Below are 17,009 nucleotides of genomic sequence, written 5' to 3'. Positions count from 1 at the left end.
TGTCCCCCAGGCTGGAGTGCAGTGGCGCAATCTCGGTTCACTGCAACCTCCACCTCCCAGGTTCAAGTGACTCTTCTGCCTCAGCCTCCTGAGTAGCTGGGACTACAGGCACGTGCCACTGCACCTAGCTAATTTTTTTGTATTTTTAGTAGAGACGGGGTTTCACCATATTGGCCAGGCTGGTCTCGAGCTCCTGACCTCGTGATCCACCCGCCTTGGCCTCCCAAAGTGCTGGGATTATAGGCGCAAGCCACCACGCACAGCCAGTATTTTCTTGTAAAGTTAAAACATCCACTGCCCGTACTGCCCAGGAATCTCATTCCTGGGTATTTATCCTAGAAAAACGAAAACTCATATTCATACAAGAACCTATACCTGAATGTTCACAGCAGCTCTATTTGTAATCACCCCAAAGTGGAAACAACCAAAATGACCTTCAATGGGTTATCCATACAATGGAATATCACTCAGCAATAAAAAAAGAACAAGTTTTTGATACGCAACAACATGAATGAATATTAAAGGCATTATGGTGGGCTGGGTGTGGGGGCTTATGCCTGTAATCCCAGCACTTCGGGAGGCTAAGACGGGTGGATCACGAGGTCAGGAGATCAAGACCAGTCTGGCCAACATAGTGAAACCCCGTCTCTACTAATAATACAAAAAATTAGCTGGGTGTGGTGGTGTGTGTCTTTAATCCCAGCTACTTGGGAGGCTGAGGCAAGAGAATCTCGTGAATCCAGGAGGTGGATGTTGCAGTGAGCCAAGATCGTGCCATTGCACTCCAGCCCAGGCAACAGCGCAAGGCTCCATCTCAAAAAAAAAAAAAAAAAAAAAAAAAAGGGCATACGGTAAGCAAAAGATGCCAGTCTCAAAATATTACATACTGCATAATTCCATTTATATGACATTCTGGCAAAGGCAAAACCACAGTGACAGAGAGCAGATCAGTGGTTGCCCAGGAGTAGAGGGAAGGAATGACTACAAAGGGGGTAGTAACACAAAGGAGGTTAGGAATGATCAAAGGGCTCTGTATCCTGATATGGTGGTGGCTGGAGAATATGAACATGTGTATACCAAGAGAGTCAATTTTACTTCATGTTAATTAAAAAAATAAAATTTCAGGCCAGATGTGGTGGGTCACACCTATAATCTCAGCACTTTGGAAGGCTGAGGTGGGCAGATCATGTGAGGTCAGGAGTTTGAGATCAGCCTGGCCAACATGGCGAAGCCCCGTCTCAACTAAAAATACACAAAATGAGCTGGGCATGGTGGCGTACGCCTGTAATCCCAGCTACTTAGGAGGCTGAGGCAGAAGAATCGCTTGAACCCGGGAGGCAGAGGTTGCAGTGAGCCGAGATCGCACCTCTGCACTCCAGCCTGGGTGACAGAGCGAGACTCTGTCCCCGGCCATCAGAGAAATGCAAATCAAAACCACAATGAGATACCATCTCACACCAGTTAGAATGGCAATCATTAAAAAGTCAGGAAACAACAGGTGCTGGACAGGATGTGGAGAAATAGGAACACTTTTACACTGTTGGGGGATTGTAAACTAGTTCAACCATTATGGAAAACAGTATGGCAATTCCTCAAGGATCTAGAACTAGATGTACCATATGACCCAGCCATCCCACTACTGGTATATACCAAAGGATAATAAATCATGCTGCTATAAAGACACATGCACAGTATGTTTACTGCGGCACTATTAACAATAGCAAAGACTTGGAATCAACCCAAATGTCCATCTGTGACAGACTGGATTAAGAAAATGGGGCACATATACACCATGGAATACTATGCAGCCATCAAAAAGGATGAGTTTGCGTCCTTTGTAGGGACATGGATGCAGCTGGAAACCATCACTCTTAGCAAACTACCACAAGAACAGAAAACCAAACACCGCATGTTCTCACTCATAGGTGGGAACTGAACAATGAGATCACTTGGACTCGGGAAGGGGAACATCACACACTGGGGCCTATCATGGGAGGGGAGAGGGGGGAGGGGGGAGGGATTGCATTGCGAGTTATACCTGATAATAAATGATGAATTGACAGGTGCTGACGAGTTGATGGATACAGCACACCAACATAGCACAAAGTATACATATGTAACAACCTGCACGCTATGCACATGTACGCTAGAACTTACAGTATAATAAAAAATAAATAAATTTTTTAAAAAATAAATAAATAAAATAATAAATAAAAATCAATTTAAAAAACGCTTTACCAAAAGCAATTGAAAATACATCAACAGGGCCGGGCGCGGTGGCTCAAGCCTGTAATCCCAGCACTTTGGAGGCCGAGACGGGCAGATCACGAGGTCAGAGATAGACCATCCTGGCTAACTGGTGAAACCCCGTCTCTACTAAAAATACAAAAAGCTAGCCGGGCGAGGTGGCGGGCTCTGTGGTCCCCAGCTACTCGGGAGTCGAGGCAAGGAGAATGGCGTAAACCCTGAAGGCGGAGCGTGCAGTGGCTGCGATCCGGCCACTGCACTCCAGCCCGGCGCACAGAGGAAGCCGTCTCAAAAAAAAAAAAAAGAAAATACATCAACAGGGGGAGCAAGATGGCCGAATAGGAACAGCTCCAGTCTCCAACTCCCAGCGTGAGCGACACAGAAGACCGGTGATTTCTGCATTTTCAACTGAGGTACTGGGGTCATCTCACTAGGGAGTGCCGGACAATCGGTGCTGGTCAGCTGCTGCAGCCTGACCAGCGTGAGCTGAAGCAGGGCGAGGCATCGCCTCACCTGGGAATGCAAGGGGGAAGGGAATCCCTTTTCCTAGCCAGGGAACTGAGACACACAACACCTGGAAAATCGGGTAACTCCCACCCCATACTGCGCTTTAAGCAAACGGGCACACCAGGAGAATATATCCCACACCTGGCCGGGAGGGTCCCACCCACAGAGCCTCCCTCATTGCTAACACAGCAGTCGCAGCGATCTAACTGCAAGGCAGCAGAGAGCTGGGGGAGGGGCGCCCGCCATTGCTGAGGCTTAAGTAGGTAAACAAAGCCGCTGGGAAGCTCGACTGGGTGGAGCTCACAGCAGCTCAAGGAAACCTGCCTGTCTCTGTAGACTCCACCTCTGGGGACAGGGCACAGCTAAACAACAACAGGGGAAGCAGCAGAGGCCTGTGCAGACGCAAACGACTCTGTCTGACAGCTTTGAAGAGAGCAGTGGATCTCCCCACACGGAGGTGAGATCTGAGAACACAGACTGCCTGCTCAAGTGGGTCCCTGACCCCTGAGTAGCCTAACTGGGACACATCCCCCACTAGGGGCAGTCTGACACCCCACACCTCACAGGGTGGAGTACACCCCTGAGAGGAAGCTTCCAAAGTAAGAATCAGACAGGTACACTCGCTGTTCAGCAATATTCTATCTTCTGCAACCTCTGCTGCTGATACCCAGGCAAACAGGGTCTGGAGTGGACCTCAAGCAATCTCCAACAGACCTACAGCTGAGGGTCCTGACTGTCAGAAGGAAAACTATCAAACAGGAAGACACCTATACCAAAACCCCATCAGTACGTCACCATCATCAAAGACCAGAGACAGATAAAACCACAAAGATGGGGAAAAGCAGGGCAGAAAAGCTGGAAATTCAAAAATAAGAGCGCATCTCCCCCTGCAAAGGAGCGCAGCCCATCGCCAGCAACGGATCAAAGCTGGTCAGAGAAGACTTTGACGAGATGAGAGAAGAAGGCTTCAGTCCATCAAACTTCTCAGAGCTAAAGGAGGAATTACGTACCCACGCAAAGAAACTAAAAATCTTGAAAAAAGAGTGGAAGAATTGACAGCTAGACTAATTAATGCAGAGAAGGTCATAAACAAATGACAGAGATGAAAACCATGACACGAGAAATACTGACAAATGCACAAGCTTCAGTAACCGACTCGATCAACTGGAAGAAAGAGTATCAGCGATTGAGGATCAAATGAATGAAATGAAGCGAGAAGAGAAACCAAAAAAAAGAAGAAAAAAATGAACAAAGCCTGCAAGAAGTATGGGATTATGTAAAAGACCAAATCTACGTCTGATTGGGTGCCTGAAAGTGAGGGGGAAAATGGAACCAAGTTGGAAAACACTCTTCAGGATATCATCCAGGAGAACTTCCCCAACCTAGTAGGGCAGCCAACATTCAAATTCAGGAAATACAGAGAACGCCACAAAGATACTCCTCCAGAAGAGCAACTCCAAGACACATAATTGCCAGATTCACCAAAGTTGAAATGAAGGAAAAAATCTTAAGGGCAGCCAGAGAGAAAGGTCGGTTACCCACAAAGGGAAGCCCATCAGACTAACAGCAGATCTCTCAGCAGAAACTCTACAAGCCAGAAGAGAGTGGGGCCAATATTCAACGTTCTTAAAGAAAAGAATTTTCAACCCAGAATTTCATATCCAGCCAAACTAAGTTTCATAAGTGAAGGAGAAATAAAATCCTTTACAGATAAGCAAATGCTTAGAGATTTTGTCACCACCAGGCTGCCTTACAAGAGACCCTGAAGAAGCCTAAACATGGAAAGGAACAACCGGTACCAGCCATTGCAAAAACATGCCAAAATGTAAAGACCATCGAGGCTAGGAAGAAACTGCATCAACTAACGAGCAAAATAACCAGTTAATATCATAATGGCAGGATCAAGTTCACACATAACAATATTAACCTTAAATGTAAATGGACTAAATGCTCCAATTAAAAGACACAGACTGGCAAACTGGATAAAGAGTCAAGACCCATCAGTCTGCTGTATTCAGGAGACCCATCTCACATGCAGAGACATACATAGGCTCAAAATAAAGGGATGGAGGAAGATCTACCAAGCAAATGGAGAACAAAAAAAAGCAGGGGTTGCAATCCTAGTCTCTGATAAACAGACTTTAAACCATCAAAGATCAAAAGAGACAAAGAAGGCCATTACATAATGGTAAAGGGATCAATTCAACAGTAAGAGCTAACTATCCTAAATATATGCACCCAATACAGGAGCACCCAGATTCATAAAGCAAGTCCTTAGAGACTTACAAAGAGACTTAGACTCCCATACAATAATAATGGGAGACTTCAACACTCCACTGTCAACATTAGACAGATCACGAGACAGAAAGTTACAAGGATATCCAGGAATTGAACTCATCTCTGCACCAAGCGGACCTAATAGACATCTATAGAACTCTCCACCCCAAATCAACAGAATATACATTCTTCTCAGCACCACATCGCACTTATTCCAAAATGACCACATAATTGGAAGTAAAGCACTCCTCAGCAATGTAAAAGAACAGAAATTATAACAAACTGTCTCTCAGACCACAGTGCAATCAAACTAGAACTCAGGACTAAGAAACTCAATCAAAACCGCTCAACTACATGGAAACTGAACAACCTGCTCCTGAATGACTACTGGTACATAACAAATGAAGGCAGAAATAAAGATGTTCTTTGAAACCAATGAGAACAAAGATACAACATACCAGAATCTCTGGGACACATTTAAAGCAGTGTGTAGAGGGAAATTTATAGCACTAAATGCCCACAAAGAAAGCAGGAAAGATCTAAAATTGACACTCTAACATCACAATTAAAGAACTAGAGGGCAAGAGCAAACACATTCAAAGCTAGCAGAAGGCAAGAAATAACTAAGATCAGAGCAGAACTGAAGGAGATAGAGACACAAAAAACCCTCCAAAAAATCAATGAATCCAGGAGTTGGTTTTTTGAAAAGATCAACAAAATTGACAGACCGCTAGCAAGACTAATAAAGAAGAAAAGAGAGAGGAATCAAATAGACGCAATAAAAAATGATAAAGGGGATATCACCACCGACCCCACAGAAATACAAACTACCATCAGAGAATACTATAAACACCTCTACGCAAATCAACTAGAAAATCTAGAAGAAATGGATAATTTCCTGGACACTTACACTCTTCCAAGACTAAACCAAGAAGTTGAATCCCTGAATAGACCAATAGCAGGCTCTGAAATTGAGGCAACATAATAGCCTACCACCAAAAAAAGTCCAGGACCAGATGGATTCACAGCTGAATTCTACCAGAGGTACAAAGAGGAGCTGGTACCATTCCTTCTGAAAATTCCAATCAATAGAAAAAGAGGAATCCTCCCTAACTCATTTTATGAGGCCAACATCATCCTGATACCAAAGCCTGGCAGAGACACAACAAAAAAAGAATTTTAGACCAATATCCCTGATGAACATCGATGCAAAAATCCTCAATAAAATACTGGCAAACCGGATTCAGCAGCACATCAAAAAGCTTATCCACCATGATCAAGTGGGCTCATCCCTGGGATGCAAGGCTGGTTCAACATTCGCAAATCAATAAACGTAATCCAGCATATAAACAGAACCAAAGACAGACCACATGATTATCTCAATAGATGCAGAAAAGGCTTTGACAAAATTCAACAGCCCTTCATGCTAAAACGCTCAATAAATTCGGTATTGATGGAACGTACCTCAAAATAATAAGAGCTATTTATGACAACCCACAGCTAATATCATACTGAATGGGCAAAAACGGAAAAATTCCCTTTGAAAACTGGCACAAGACAGGGATGCCCTCTCTCACCACTCCTATTCAACATAGTGTTGGAAGTTCTGGCTAGGGCAATCAGCCAAGAGAAAGAAATCAAGGGTTCAGTTAGGAAAAGAAGAAGTCAAATTGTCCCTGTTTGCAGATGACATGATTGTATATTTAGAAACCCCATTGTCAAGCCCAAATCTCCTTAAGCTGATAAGCAACTTCAGCAAAGTCTCAGGATACAAAATTAATGTGCAAAAATCACAAGCATTCTTATACACCAGTAACAGACAAACAGAGAGCCAAATCAGGAATGAACTTCCATTCACAATTGCTTCAAAGAGAATAAAATACCTAGGAATCCAACTTACAAGGGATGTAAAGGACCTCTTCAAGAGAACTACAAACCACTGCTCAGTGAAATCAAAGAGGACACAAACAAATGGAAGAACATACCATGCTCATGGATAGGAAGAATCAATATCGTGAAAATGGCCATACTGCCCAAGGTGATTTATAGATTCAATGCCATCCCCATCAAGCTACCAATGACTGTTCTTCACAGAATTGGAAAAAACTGCTTTAAAGTTCATATGGAACCAAAAAGAGCCCGCATTGCCAAGACAATCCTAAGTCCAAAGGACAAAGCTGGAGGCATCACGCTACCTACTTCAAACTATACTACAAGGCTACAGTAACCAAAACAGCATGGTACTGGTACCAAAACAGAGATATAGACCAATGGAACAGAACAGAGTCCTCAAAATAATACACACATCTACAGCCATCTGATCTTTGACAACCCTGAGAGAAACAAGAAATGGGGAAAGGATTCCCTATTTTAAATGGTGCTGGGAAAATTGGCTAGCCATAAGTAGAAAGCTGAAACTGGATCCTTTCCTTACTCCTTATACGAAGATTAATTCAAGATGGATTAGAGACTTAAATGTTAGACCTAATACCATAAAAACCCTAGAAGAAAATCTAGGTAGTACCATTCAGGACATAGGCATGGCAAGGACTTCATGTCTAAAACACCAAAAGCAACGGCAGCAAAAGCCAAAATTGACAAATGGGATCTAATTAAACTAAAGAGCTTCTGCACAGCAAAGAAACTACCATCAGAGTGAACAGGCAACCTACAGAATGGGAGAAAATTTTTGCAATCTACTCATCTGACAAGGGCTAATATCCAGAATCTACAAAGAACTCAAACAAATATTACAAGAAAAAACAAACAACCCCATCAAAAAGTGGGCAAAGGATATGAACAGACATTTCTCAAAAGAAGACATTCATACAGCCAACAGACACATGAAAAATGCTCATCATCACTGGCCATCAGAGAAATGCAAATCAAAACCACAATGAGATACCATCTCACACCAGTTAGAATGGCAATCATTAAAAAGTCAGGAAACAACAGGTGTTGGAGAGGATGTGGAGAAATAGGAACACTTTTACACTGTTGGTGGGATTGTAAACTAGTTCAACCATTATGGAAAACAGTATGGCAATTCCTCAAGGATCTAGAACTAGATGTACCATATGACCCAGCCATCCCACTACTGGGTATATACCCAAAGGATTATAAATATTCTACTACAAAGACACATGCACACGTATGTTTATTGCGGCACTATTCACAATAGCAAAGACTTGGAATCAACCCAAATGTCCATCTGTGACAGACTGGATTAGAAAATGTGGCACATATACACCATGAATATACTATGCACATAAAAAGGATGAGTTTGCGTCCTTGTAGGGACATGGATGCAGCTGGAAACCATCATTCTTAGCAAACTATCACAAGAACAGAAAACCAAACACCGCATGTTCTCACTCATAGGTGGGAACTGAACAATGAGATCTTGGACTCGGGAAGGGGAACATCACACACTGGGGCCTATCATGGGGAGGGGGGAGGGGGGAGGGATTGCATTGGGAGTTATACATGATATAATGATGAATTGATGGGTGCTGACGAGTTGAGGGTGCAGCACACCAACATGGCACAAGTATACATATGTAACAAACCTGCACGTTATGCACATGTACCCTAGAACTTAAAGTATAATAAAAAATAAATAAAAAAAAAGAATACATCAACAGAGCTTCACTAGATGTTGAATACAGAAATTTTATAAAAATAGCATAATACCAAACCTAAGATGATCAATAAAGTCAAAAACTAGTTTTGAAATGCTACAATCAAATACTAGACGAACTACTGTTAAACCCTGACCAGTACAGCTATCTCATTACAGTACGATTCAAAATGAGTAATTCTATAATGTCACTGTATCAATTAACAGAAAACATGTATTTATGTCCAAATAGCCAACATTTTTGATAAAACCTAGTATGATCTTAATTTTAAAACAAACAAAAGCCTATTAAAATAAACTAGCCTGGGTAACTGCAAAACACTGTTTTTCACAAAAACAACCAAAATTACCCGGGTGGTGGCGTTGCCTGTAGTCCCAGCTACTCAGGAAGCTGAGGTGGGAGGATCACTTGAGCTCAGGAGGGAGGCTACGGTGAGCCGAAATTGTGCTACTGCACTCCAGCCTGGGTGACAGAGCGAGACTGTGTCTAAATGCGTAAATAAATAGCTAGAGACTCCCCCGAACTCTATGAGAGTAGTCTATCAGAGACCTACATATTGAGTGGAGAAAGACTGGCAGTATTCCCTTTAAAGTCTGAAAACAGCACAAGGATGTCCCCATCACCACTATGACTCAACACTGTAATAGAACTGGAAGTTAGAGGTATGAATACTGGAAAGGAGGAAGATATTATGGGCCGAACGGTGCCCCCAGAAATTCATATGGTGAAGACCTACCCCTAGTATTCAGAATGTAACTATTTAGAGATAGGGCCTTTAAAGAGGTAATTAAGTTAAAAAAAAGACCATTAGGGTAGGCCCTAAACCAATCTGACTGGTGATCTTATAAGAGGTGGTGATTAGGACACACAGAGAGACACCATTGGTGTGTATGCACAGAGGTACAACCACAGGAAGAGGCAGCAAGAGGAAGGCCATCTGCAAGCCAAGCAGAGAGACCTCAGGAGAAACCAACTCTGCCGGCACCTTGATTTTCAACTTTCAGCTGCCAGTAGTGTAAGGAAATAACTTTCTGTTGTTTAAGCCACCCAGTCTGTGATATTTTGTTATGGCAGCCCTATCAAACTAATACAGGACACACAGATCATCTACCTCAAGAAATCAAGACAATGAACTGAAAACAAATAGAACTAATAACAGTATAATAAGGTAGTCCAACACAGGATTGATATGGGAAAGAATCAACTATTTTCCTCCTTATTAGCAACAGCCAATTAGAAAATGTAATACATAAAAAGATGCCACTTTTATGAACCAAAATAAAATTCCTAAACTGAAGAAGAAATAGACCAAAGAAGAGATACATACAAGAAGACATGAATAAATAGAGACAGACCACATTTGAAGACAGAAACGTAAGATGGCTGCTGCTCATACCCAAAAGGTAAATAAGAGAAAGATGTCTGGCTGGGCCTGGTGGCTCACGCCTGTAATTCCAGCACTTTGGAAGGCTGAGGCAGGTGGATCACTTGAGGTCAGGAGTTCGAGACCAGCCTGGCCAACGTGGTGAAACCCTGTCTCTACTAAAAATACAAAAAATTAGCCAGACGTGGTGGCGTGTGCCTGTAATCCCAGCTACTTGGGAGGCCAAGGCAGGAGACCTGTTTGAACCAGGAAGACAGAGGTTGCAGTGAGCCCAGATCACACCACTTCACTCCAGCCTGGGCGACAAAGTGAGACTCGGTCTCAAAAAAAAAGAAGAAAAAAAAAAAGAGAGACAAAACAATGATTTCAAAGCTGTTCAGAAGTTGTACCAGTTCCAAAACAATTTTCCGTAGTTGTTTACAACCAATCAGTGGTAGGCTTTTTCACAACTACAGAGAAAGCCTTAGCAACATAAGACGACGTACAGACAAAAACTAAAAATCACGTAAGTTTGCCTATCAGAGAAAAAGTAAATGGTGACTATTTTCTACAAAATTTAGTTCTGATGGGATAGGCTATCTGACCGAGCAGATGAAGTTGCAAAGACATTTCCCCCTGGGTTTTTTTGTTTTGTCAAAAAAGATTGATAGGGACTAGGCCCTGGATCAGATTTTTTGATGAAGCTACTATCTATTTAACCAAATGCCCTCAAAAATCCAGATTTGGAAAGAGGAAGTCTGAGTCCAGAGCTTAAGGCCATAGAGAAGCCACTGACTATAATGCCAGGTATGAATGCCACTGGGCTCTAACTTAGGACTGCTATTATTTGAGTTTGCATTTTGGCTTCAAAGTCACATAGATTTTGAGGGCTGTGGCCCTAATCTCTTTTTGCATGCCTTACTGTTTTTAGTGCACAAATTTTCAGGACACGAGGTTATATTCAGGAATGTACAAATCCCAGTATAGCCGAAAGGCCTCTGATGAAAGATATGTCTCCATAAATTAATCCACAAACATCATGCAATCCTTTGAAAAGCCGATTCTAAAATTCATCTGGAATAGAAAAAGCTCAACAGCAGCCTCAAAATTCTGGAAAAATAAGAACAAGTAGGGAGGTCTCTCCTTGGTAAGCTGCCTTTCCAAGGTTGCTGGGCAAAGCAGTGAGGGGAAGGAGGGAGGAGAGGCTGAGTGAGCTGTTCTAAGAGGAGTGGTTAAATCAAGTCCAGATGTCTTAGCTGCAGGTCAATGTGATTTTACTGCTCACGGTAGAGTGGGTGGCCAGGGGAACCTGGCACGTCCCTAAAACAAATCAAAGCTTAGCTCAAAGATGAGAGTCTTAGTGAGCATCTGTGGTCTCCTCAGGTTCACAGCAAGGTCTGTAGAGGGGATGTGCTCTACAGAAACAAAGTCTGTGGTAACTAACCTACATGTTATTGTCACAGGAATAGACAAGTTGATTTTCATTTTCTTTCTTAGCATCGTTTGGTAAAATAAAAATTTGTTTTGACAAGTTGATTTTAGGAACAGAATAATATTAATAGTATCTAATACATAGTAGTTACTTATATGTGCTGGGCAATGTGTTTTTTTTTTTTTTTTTTGAGACGGAGTCTCACTCTGTCGCCCAGGCTGGAGTGCAGTGGCCGGATCCCAGCTCACTGCAAGCTCCGCCTCCCGGGTTTATGCCATTCTCCTGCCTCAGCCTCCCGAGTAGCTGGGACTACAGGCGCCCGCCACTTCACCTGGCTAGTTTTTTGTATTTCTAGTAGAGACAGAGTTTCATCGTGTTAGCCAGGATGGTCTCGATCTCCTGACCTTGTGATCTGCCTGTCTCGACCTCCCAAAGTGCTGGGATTACAGACTTGAGCCACCATGCCCGGCCTGGGCAGTGTTTTAAGTGCTTTCTGTATATTTATTTAACTCTCACAACAACATATGAGGTAGGCATGACTACCACAGAGAGGCATAGAGAGGTTAACTAGCCTGGCCAAGGTCATATAGCTGTTAAGGCACAGAACTTGGACTAGAGTGGAAAACAAATCCCCATATATTGGGAATTCAGTTTGTGACAAAGGTAGAACTTCAACTCAGGGGGATAATGATGAACTAGTCAATAAACGGTGTTGGGGGAAATGACTACTAATGTGGAAAAAAGTAAAGTTAGATTCTAACCTCCCACAATTCACAGAAACTTAATTCCAGATAAACAGCAAAAATTTTAACTCCTACGTAAGTTTTAGGGGAAAATATAAGAAGGCTTTCTTAATCAAAACATAAAATAGGCCGGGCCGGTGGCTCAAGCCTGTAATCCCAGCACTTTGGGAGGCCGAGACGGGTGGATCACGAGGTCAGGAGATCGGGACCATCCTGGCTAACACGTGAACCCCGTCTTACTAAAAAATACAAAAAAACTAGCCAGGCGAGCTGGTGGGCGCCTGTAGTCCCAGCTACTCGGGAGGCTGAGGCAGGAGAATGGCGTAAACCCGGGAGGCAGAGCTTGCAGTGAGCTGAGATCCGGCCACTGCACTCCCGTCCGGGCGACAGAGCGAGACTCCGTCTCAAAAAAAAAAAAAAAAAAAACACATAAAATACAAAAAACTATAAAAAACTGATAAACATGGCTGGATGCAGTGGCTCACGCCTATAATCCCAGCACTTTGGGAGACCAAGGCAGGAGGATCACTTGAGCCCAGGAGTTTGAGAGACCAGCCTGGGCAACATGGCGAAAACCCATCTGTACAAAAATAAGCTGGGTGTGGTGGCATGCACCTATGGTCCCATCTACCAGGAGGTTGAGATGGGATTGCAGAGGTCGAGGCTGCAATGAGCCATGATTGTGCCACTGCACTTCAGCCTGGGTGACAGAGTGAGACTGTCTTAAAAAAAAAAAAAAAAATTGATAAAGATGACAATGTAAAAATCAAAATCATACATGCTGGAAAGACATAATAAAATTAAACACAACCTAAAAGGAAGTATTTTTCAATATATCCAGAATATACAAAAAATACTCCAACACATCTAGAATATATAAAGAACTCTTACAAATCAATAAGAAAAAACAAAACATCCCAATAGAAAAATGGGTGAAAGACTGAATGGAAAATTCACAGAAAAGGAATAAAGAGTCAATCAACACATAAAACAGACAGACACCATCTTTTGCCATAGGATTGGCAAAATTAAAAGGCTGATAGTATCCACTGCTGGTAAGGCTATGGGCAAACAGGTATGTTTCATATACTGGCCCTTTAGGAGGCAAATTTGGCACTATTTATTAACATTTGTCTTCTACATACCCTTCAACTCAACAGGTCTATCCCCCCTAGAAAAATATTAACTGGCACATAGGCACAAAAGGTTATTGTAAGAAATTTCATTGCAGTGTTGTTAGTAAAAGTAAAACCTTAGAAACAACTTAAATGTCATCAGTAGGGAATGATTAAACATATATTTCTATATTACAGAACACTATGCAGCAGATAGATCTCTATGTATTGATAAAGTATATCTCTGTACTGACATTGAAAGAAAATAAGCAAGTTGCAGAACCACACAGACTAAATAGAACTATATTCTGTCTACATAAGAATGTAAACACAACAAAATAAAAGGTATACGTGAAAATGATGACAAAGGTTGTCTTTGGGCTCAGAGAGGAAAGACTGTTAGTCAAAAAGAATTTCTGCTTTCTCTGTCTTCAATTTTGGTCAGCAAGCGTTAAACATATTTGTATAACTTTTGAAATATTAAAACAATGGCCGGGAGTGATGGCTCATGCCTATAATCCCAGCACTTTGGGACGCCAAGGCAGGCGGGCAGATCACTTGAGGCCAGAAGTTCGAGATCACCCTAGCCAACATGACAAAACCTTGTCTCTAGTAAAAATACAAAAATTAGCCAGGCGTGATGTGATGGTGCACACCTGTAATCCCAGCTACTCGGGAGGCTGAGGCACGAGAATTGCTTGAACCCGGGAGGCGGAAGTGGCAGTGAGCTGAGATGGCATCACTGCACTCCACCCTGGGCTAATGAGGGAGATTCTGTCTCAAAAAACAAAATAAAACAAAAAGCACTTACATTATACAGTCACCTGTATTATACAAGAGTGCCTTATACCTTGTGGTACTCAATAAAATCTTGGATTAAAAAAAGGAGTCATCTCTTAAATGTAAAAAGCCCACTGAAAGGTCATTATGTATCTTTGCAAAAGGGACAAACTGGCCAACACAGGACACTAATGACACAGATGATGGCAGTCAAACAGGGAAGAGAAAAAAAGAGTCACCAGCAGTAAAGGTTGGACATTAGTAAAACAGACGAGAGCAAATTGTAACTACCATTTTTGAAGGCTTCCCATGAACAAGAAACTGTGCCAGATGATCTGTGTAAGCATAATCTCAAATTCTTAACATTAACCTGTGAGATATTCCCATTTTACAAATTAGGAAAATATGGCTTAGAGAAACTTAAGTATCAGGCTTAAGACCAGGACTTTGCTCACTACAAACTGTCCTCTATTGGGCCAAGGATGGAGACTGGGACTGAGGAGACCCCTTCTAGCCTGAACCCATGTGCTTAGCTGCCCTTACTATACTCTGCATCCTTGAAGCACGCTCCCAAGCTCTCCTGTTCATCCAGACTGGCGTTCTCCTCCTCCTCCTCGCTCTCGGTTCTCCAGTATGCTGGCCGCTTGATGGGCCGCTTCCCTGGGGTGCGCTGGGAAGCAGGACTGTTAGACACTGTGCCCAGCCCACTGCTGGAGCTCCCACTGCTTCGATCCTGCCCTCCGGTCCACCAGGCCTGCAGGCTGGAGGTAGCCGGCGAGGACGATGAGGACTGCAGGTTGGCCATGCACAGCATGCCCTGGATGGCCTCCTGAGTGCTGGGAGAAGCTGGGGCCTCACTGCAAGGGACAGAGGAGAAATAATGAGGCAGTTTTTTTTAGCTGTCAGAGTAAACCGGTCATCAGAATACTGAGGGAGGAGGGACACAGCTATGAGGATCAAGGTGGGAGGAAAAAGGGGAGAATCATCCTAAGTGAAAAATTTGGAATTAAGCTTAAGGATCAAGACAGTATCACAGATTGTTTTCATGAAAAGCCAGTCCTTGTTGCCTTAAGTCTTTCCACAGACAGCAGGCAAGGTGGCAAAAAAGGGGCACACCTCCCTCCCTGTTTATACACGCTGCATTCTTTCCTTTCATTGTTTTTGTAACAATTCTCCTTGCATGACTCTTCCAGCCCCTCTTCCCAACTTTCTAAGTGCCCAAAATTGATTCCTCTTGAAGTCTATACATCTTATTGCCATCAGATCTTAAGTTCCTTAGGACAGGTTTCATGCCTACTTTATTCTTTCACCCAAATGCCCTGGATAATTCTTTGTCCCTTTAAATGGCTCTATAAACATCTACTGATTGGCTGACCTGGCACCTTGGGCGGGAGCGGGGATTGCTGTCTGATAGCCTGGAAAGGGGAGATAAAAGCCAGTACTCACGTGAGGGCAGCATAGTCAGGTCCCCCCACCTGCCTGCTGGCCTTGAGCAGATCAAGAATGCCACCAGCGCCACTACCATTCCCAAGCTTGCCTTCAACCCCTTCCACCATGTCCTCATCTGTTGTATAGTCCTCCTGTTGGAGAGAGAGTGTATCACCTCAGCTGCCCAGGATTGGTCTGGTAAGGCCCCAATATAGGGGTGATGATCTGACTCCTGATATTAATATCTTCTGAGCACCACATATAGACCAAGTATTAAGCAGAATATTCATTTTTTATCTTAATTTCCAAGGCATCTCTGTGAGGTAGGTAGTATACTCCCATTTTAAACAGATAAGAAAACTAAGGCTCAGGGAAGTTAAATAATTTGTGTAAGGTCACATCACATACTCCTTATCACATACTCTTTCTGCTACATCACTTAAGTTTTTATTACTTTTTTTTTTTTTTCTGAGACAGAGTCTTGCTCTGTCGCCCAGGCTGGAGTGCAGTGGCGCGATCTCGACTCACTGCAAGCTCCACCTCCCGGGTTCACATCATTCTCCTGCCTCAGCCTCCCGAGTAGCTGGGACTACAGGCGTCCACCACCATGCCCGGCTAATTTTGTTTTTTTTGTATTTTTAGTAGAGACGGGGTTTCATCGTGCTAGCCAGGATGGTCTCGATCTCCTGACCTCGTGATCCACCTGCCTCGGCCTCCCAAAGTGCTGGAATTACAGGCATGAGCCACCGTGCCTGGCTGATTTTTTATTTTTTTATTTTTTTGAGACGGAGTCTCATTCTGTCTTCAGGCTGGAGTGCAGTGGCACGATCTCGGCTCACTGCAACCTCTGCCTCCTGGGTTCAAGCGATTCTTCTGCCTCAGCCTCCCAAGTAGCTGAGACTACAGGGGTGTGCCACCACGCCCAGCTAATTTTTTAGCAGAGACGGGGTTTCACCATGTTGGCCAGGATGGTCTCAATCTCTTGACCTCATGATATGCCCACCACAGCCTCCCAAAGTACTGGGATTACAGGCGTGAGCCACCGTGCCCGGCCCACACTGACTTATTCTACTCTGTATTAAAGGATGTTTAAGGTATTTCAACTAAATTGAAATCTACCATTTACATGCTCAGCAGCACTTCGCACACACTCTTTCACTTAATAAATATTTCACTGCAGTGGCTCACCCTGTGATTCCAGCACTTTGGGAGGTCAAGGCAAAAGATCACATGAGGCCAGGAGTTTAAGACCAGCCTGGGCAACACAGCAAGACCTATCTCTACAAAAAAAAATTGAAAAGAATTAGCTACGTCGGTGGTGTGAGCCTGTGGTCCCAGCTACTAGGGAGGCTGAGCTGGCCTCGGAAGTCAAGACTGCTGTGAACCATGATCATACCATTGTATCCCAGCCTGGGCAACAGAGTGAAGAGACTCTGTCTCAAAAAAAAATAATAATAATAAATTATTCAGGAATGA

At 43.3% G+C, this 17,009-nt stretch overlaps 1 protein-coding gene across 8 annotated transcripts in view; it reads right to left on the bottom strand.

The window, feature by feature from the left end:
- Window positions 1-17,009, bottom strand: part of PHF8 (PHD finger protein 8) — a 118,292-nt gene that overhangs the window by 39,851 nt on the left and 61,432 nt on the right. For all 8 annotated transcript variants that reach the window (XM_033202022.1, XM_033202020.1, XM_033202021.1 and 5 more), the window contains 2 exons: window positions 15,552-15,685; window positions 14,649-14,962 (listed from right to left, as the gene is read on the bottom strand). In XM_033202022.1, the coding sequence (XP_033057913.1) occupies window positions 14,649-14,962; window positions 15,552-15,685 (448 nt within the window). The remainder of the gene's footprint in view (window positions 1-14,648; window positions 14,963-15,551; window positions 15,686-17,009) is intronic.

Source organism: Trachypithecus francoisi, unplaced genomic scaffold, assembly GCF_009764315.1.
Source record: "Trachypithecus francoisi isolate TF-2019V2 unplaced genomic scaffold, Tfra_2.0 Lachesis_group6, whole genome shotgun sequence".
Taxonomy (NCBI): Eukaryota; Metazoa; Chordata; class Mammalia; order Primates; family Cercopithecidae; genus Trachypithecus; species Trachypithecus francoisi.
Note: the sequence above shows the minus strand (reverse complement) of the source record. Positions and strands in the feature narration are given on the sequence as shown.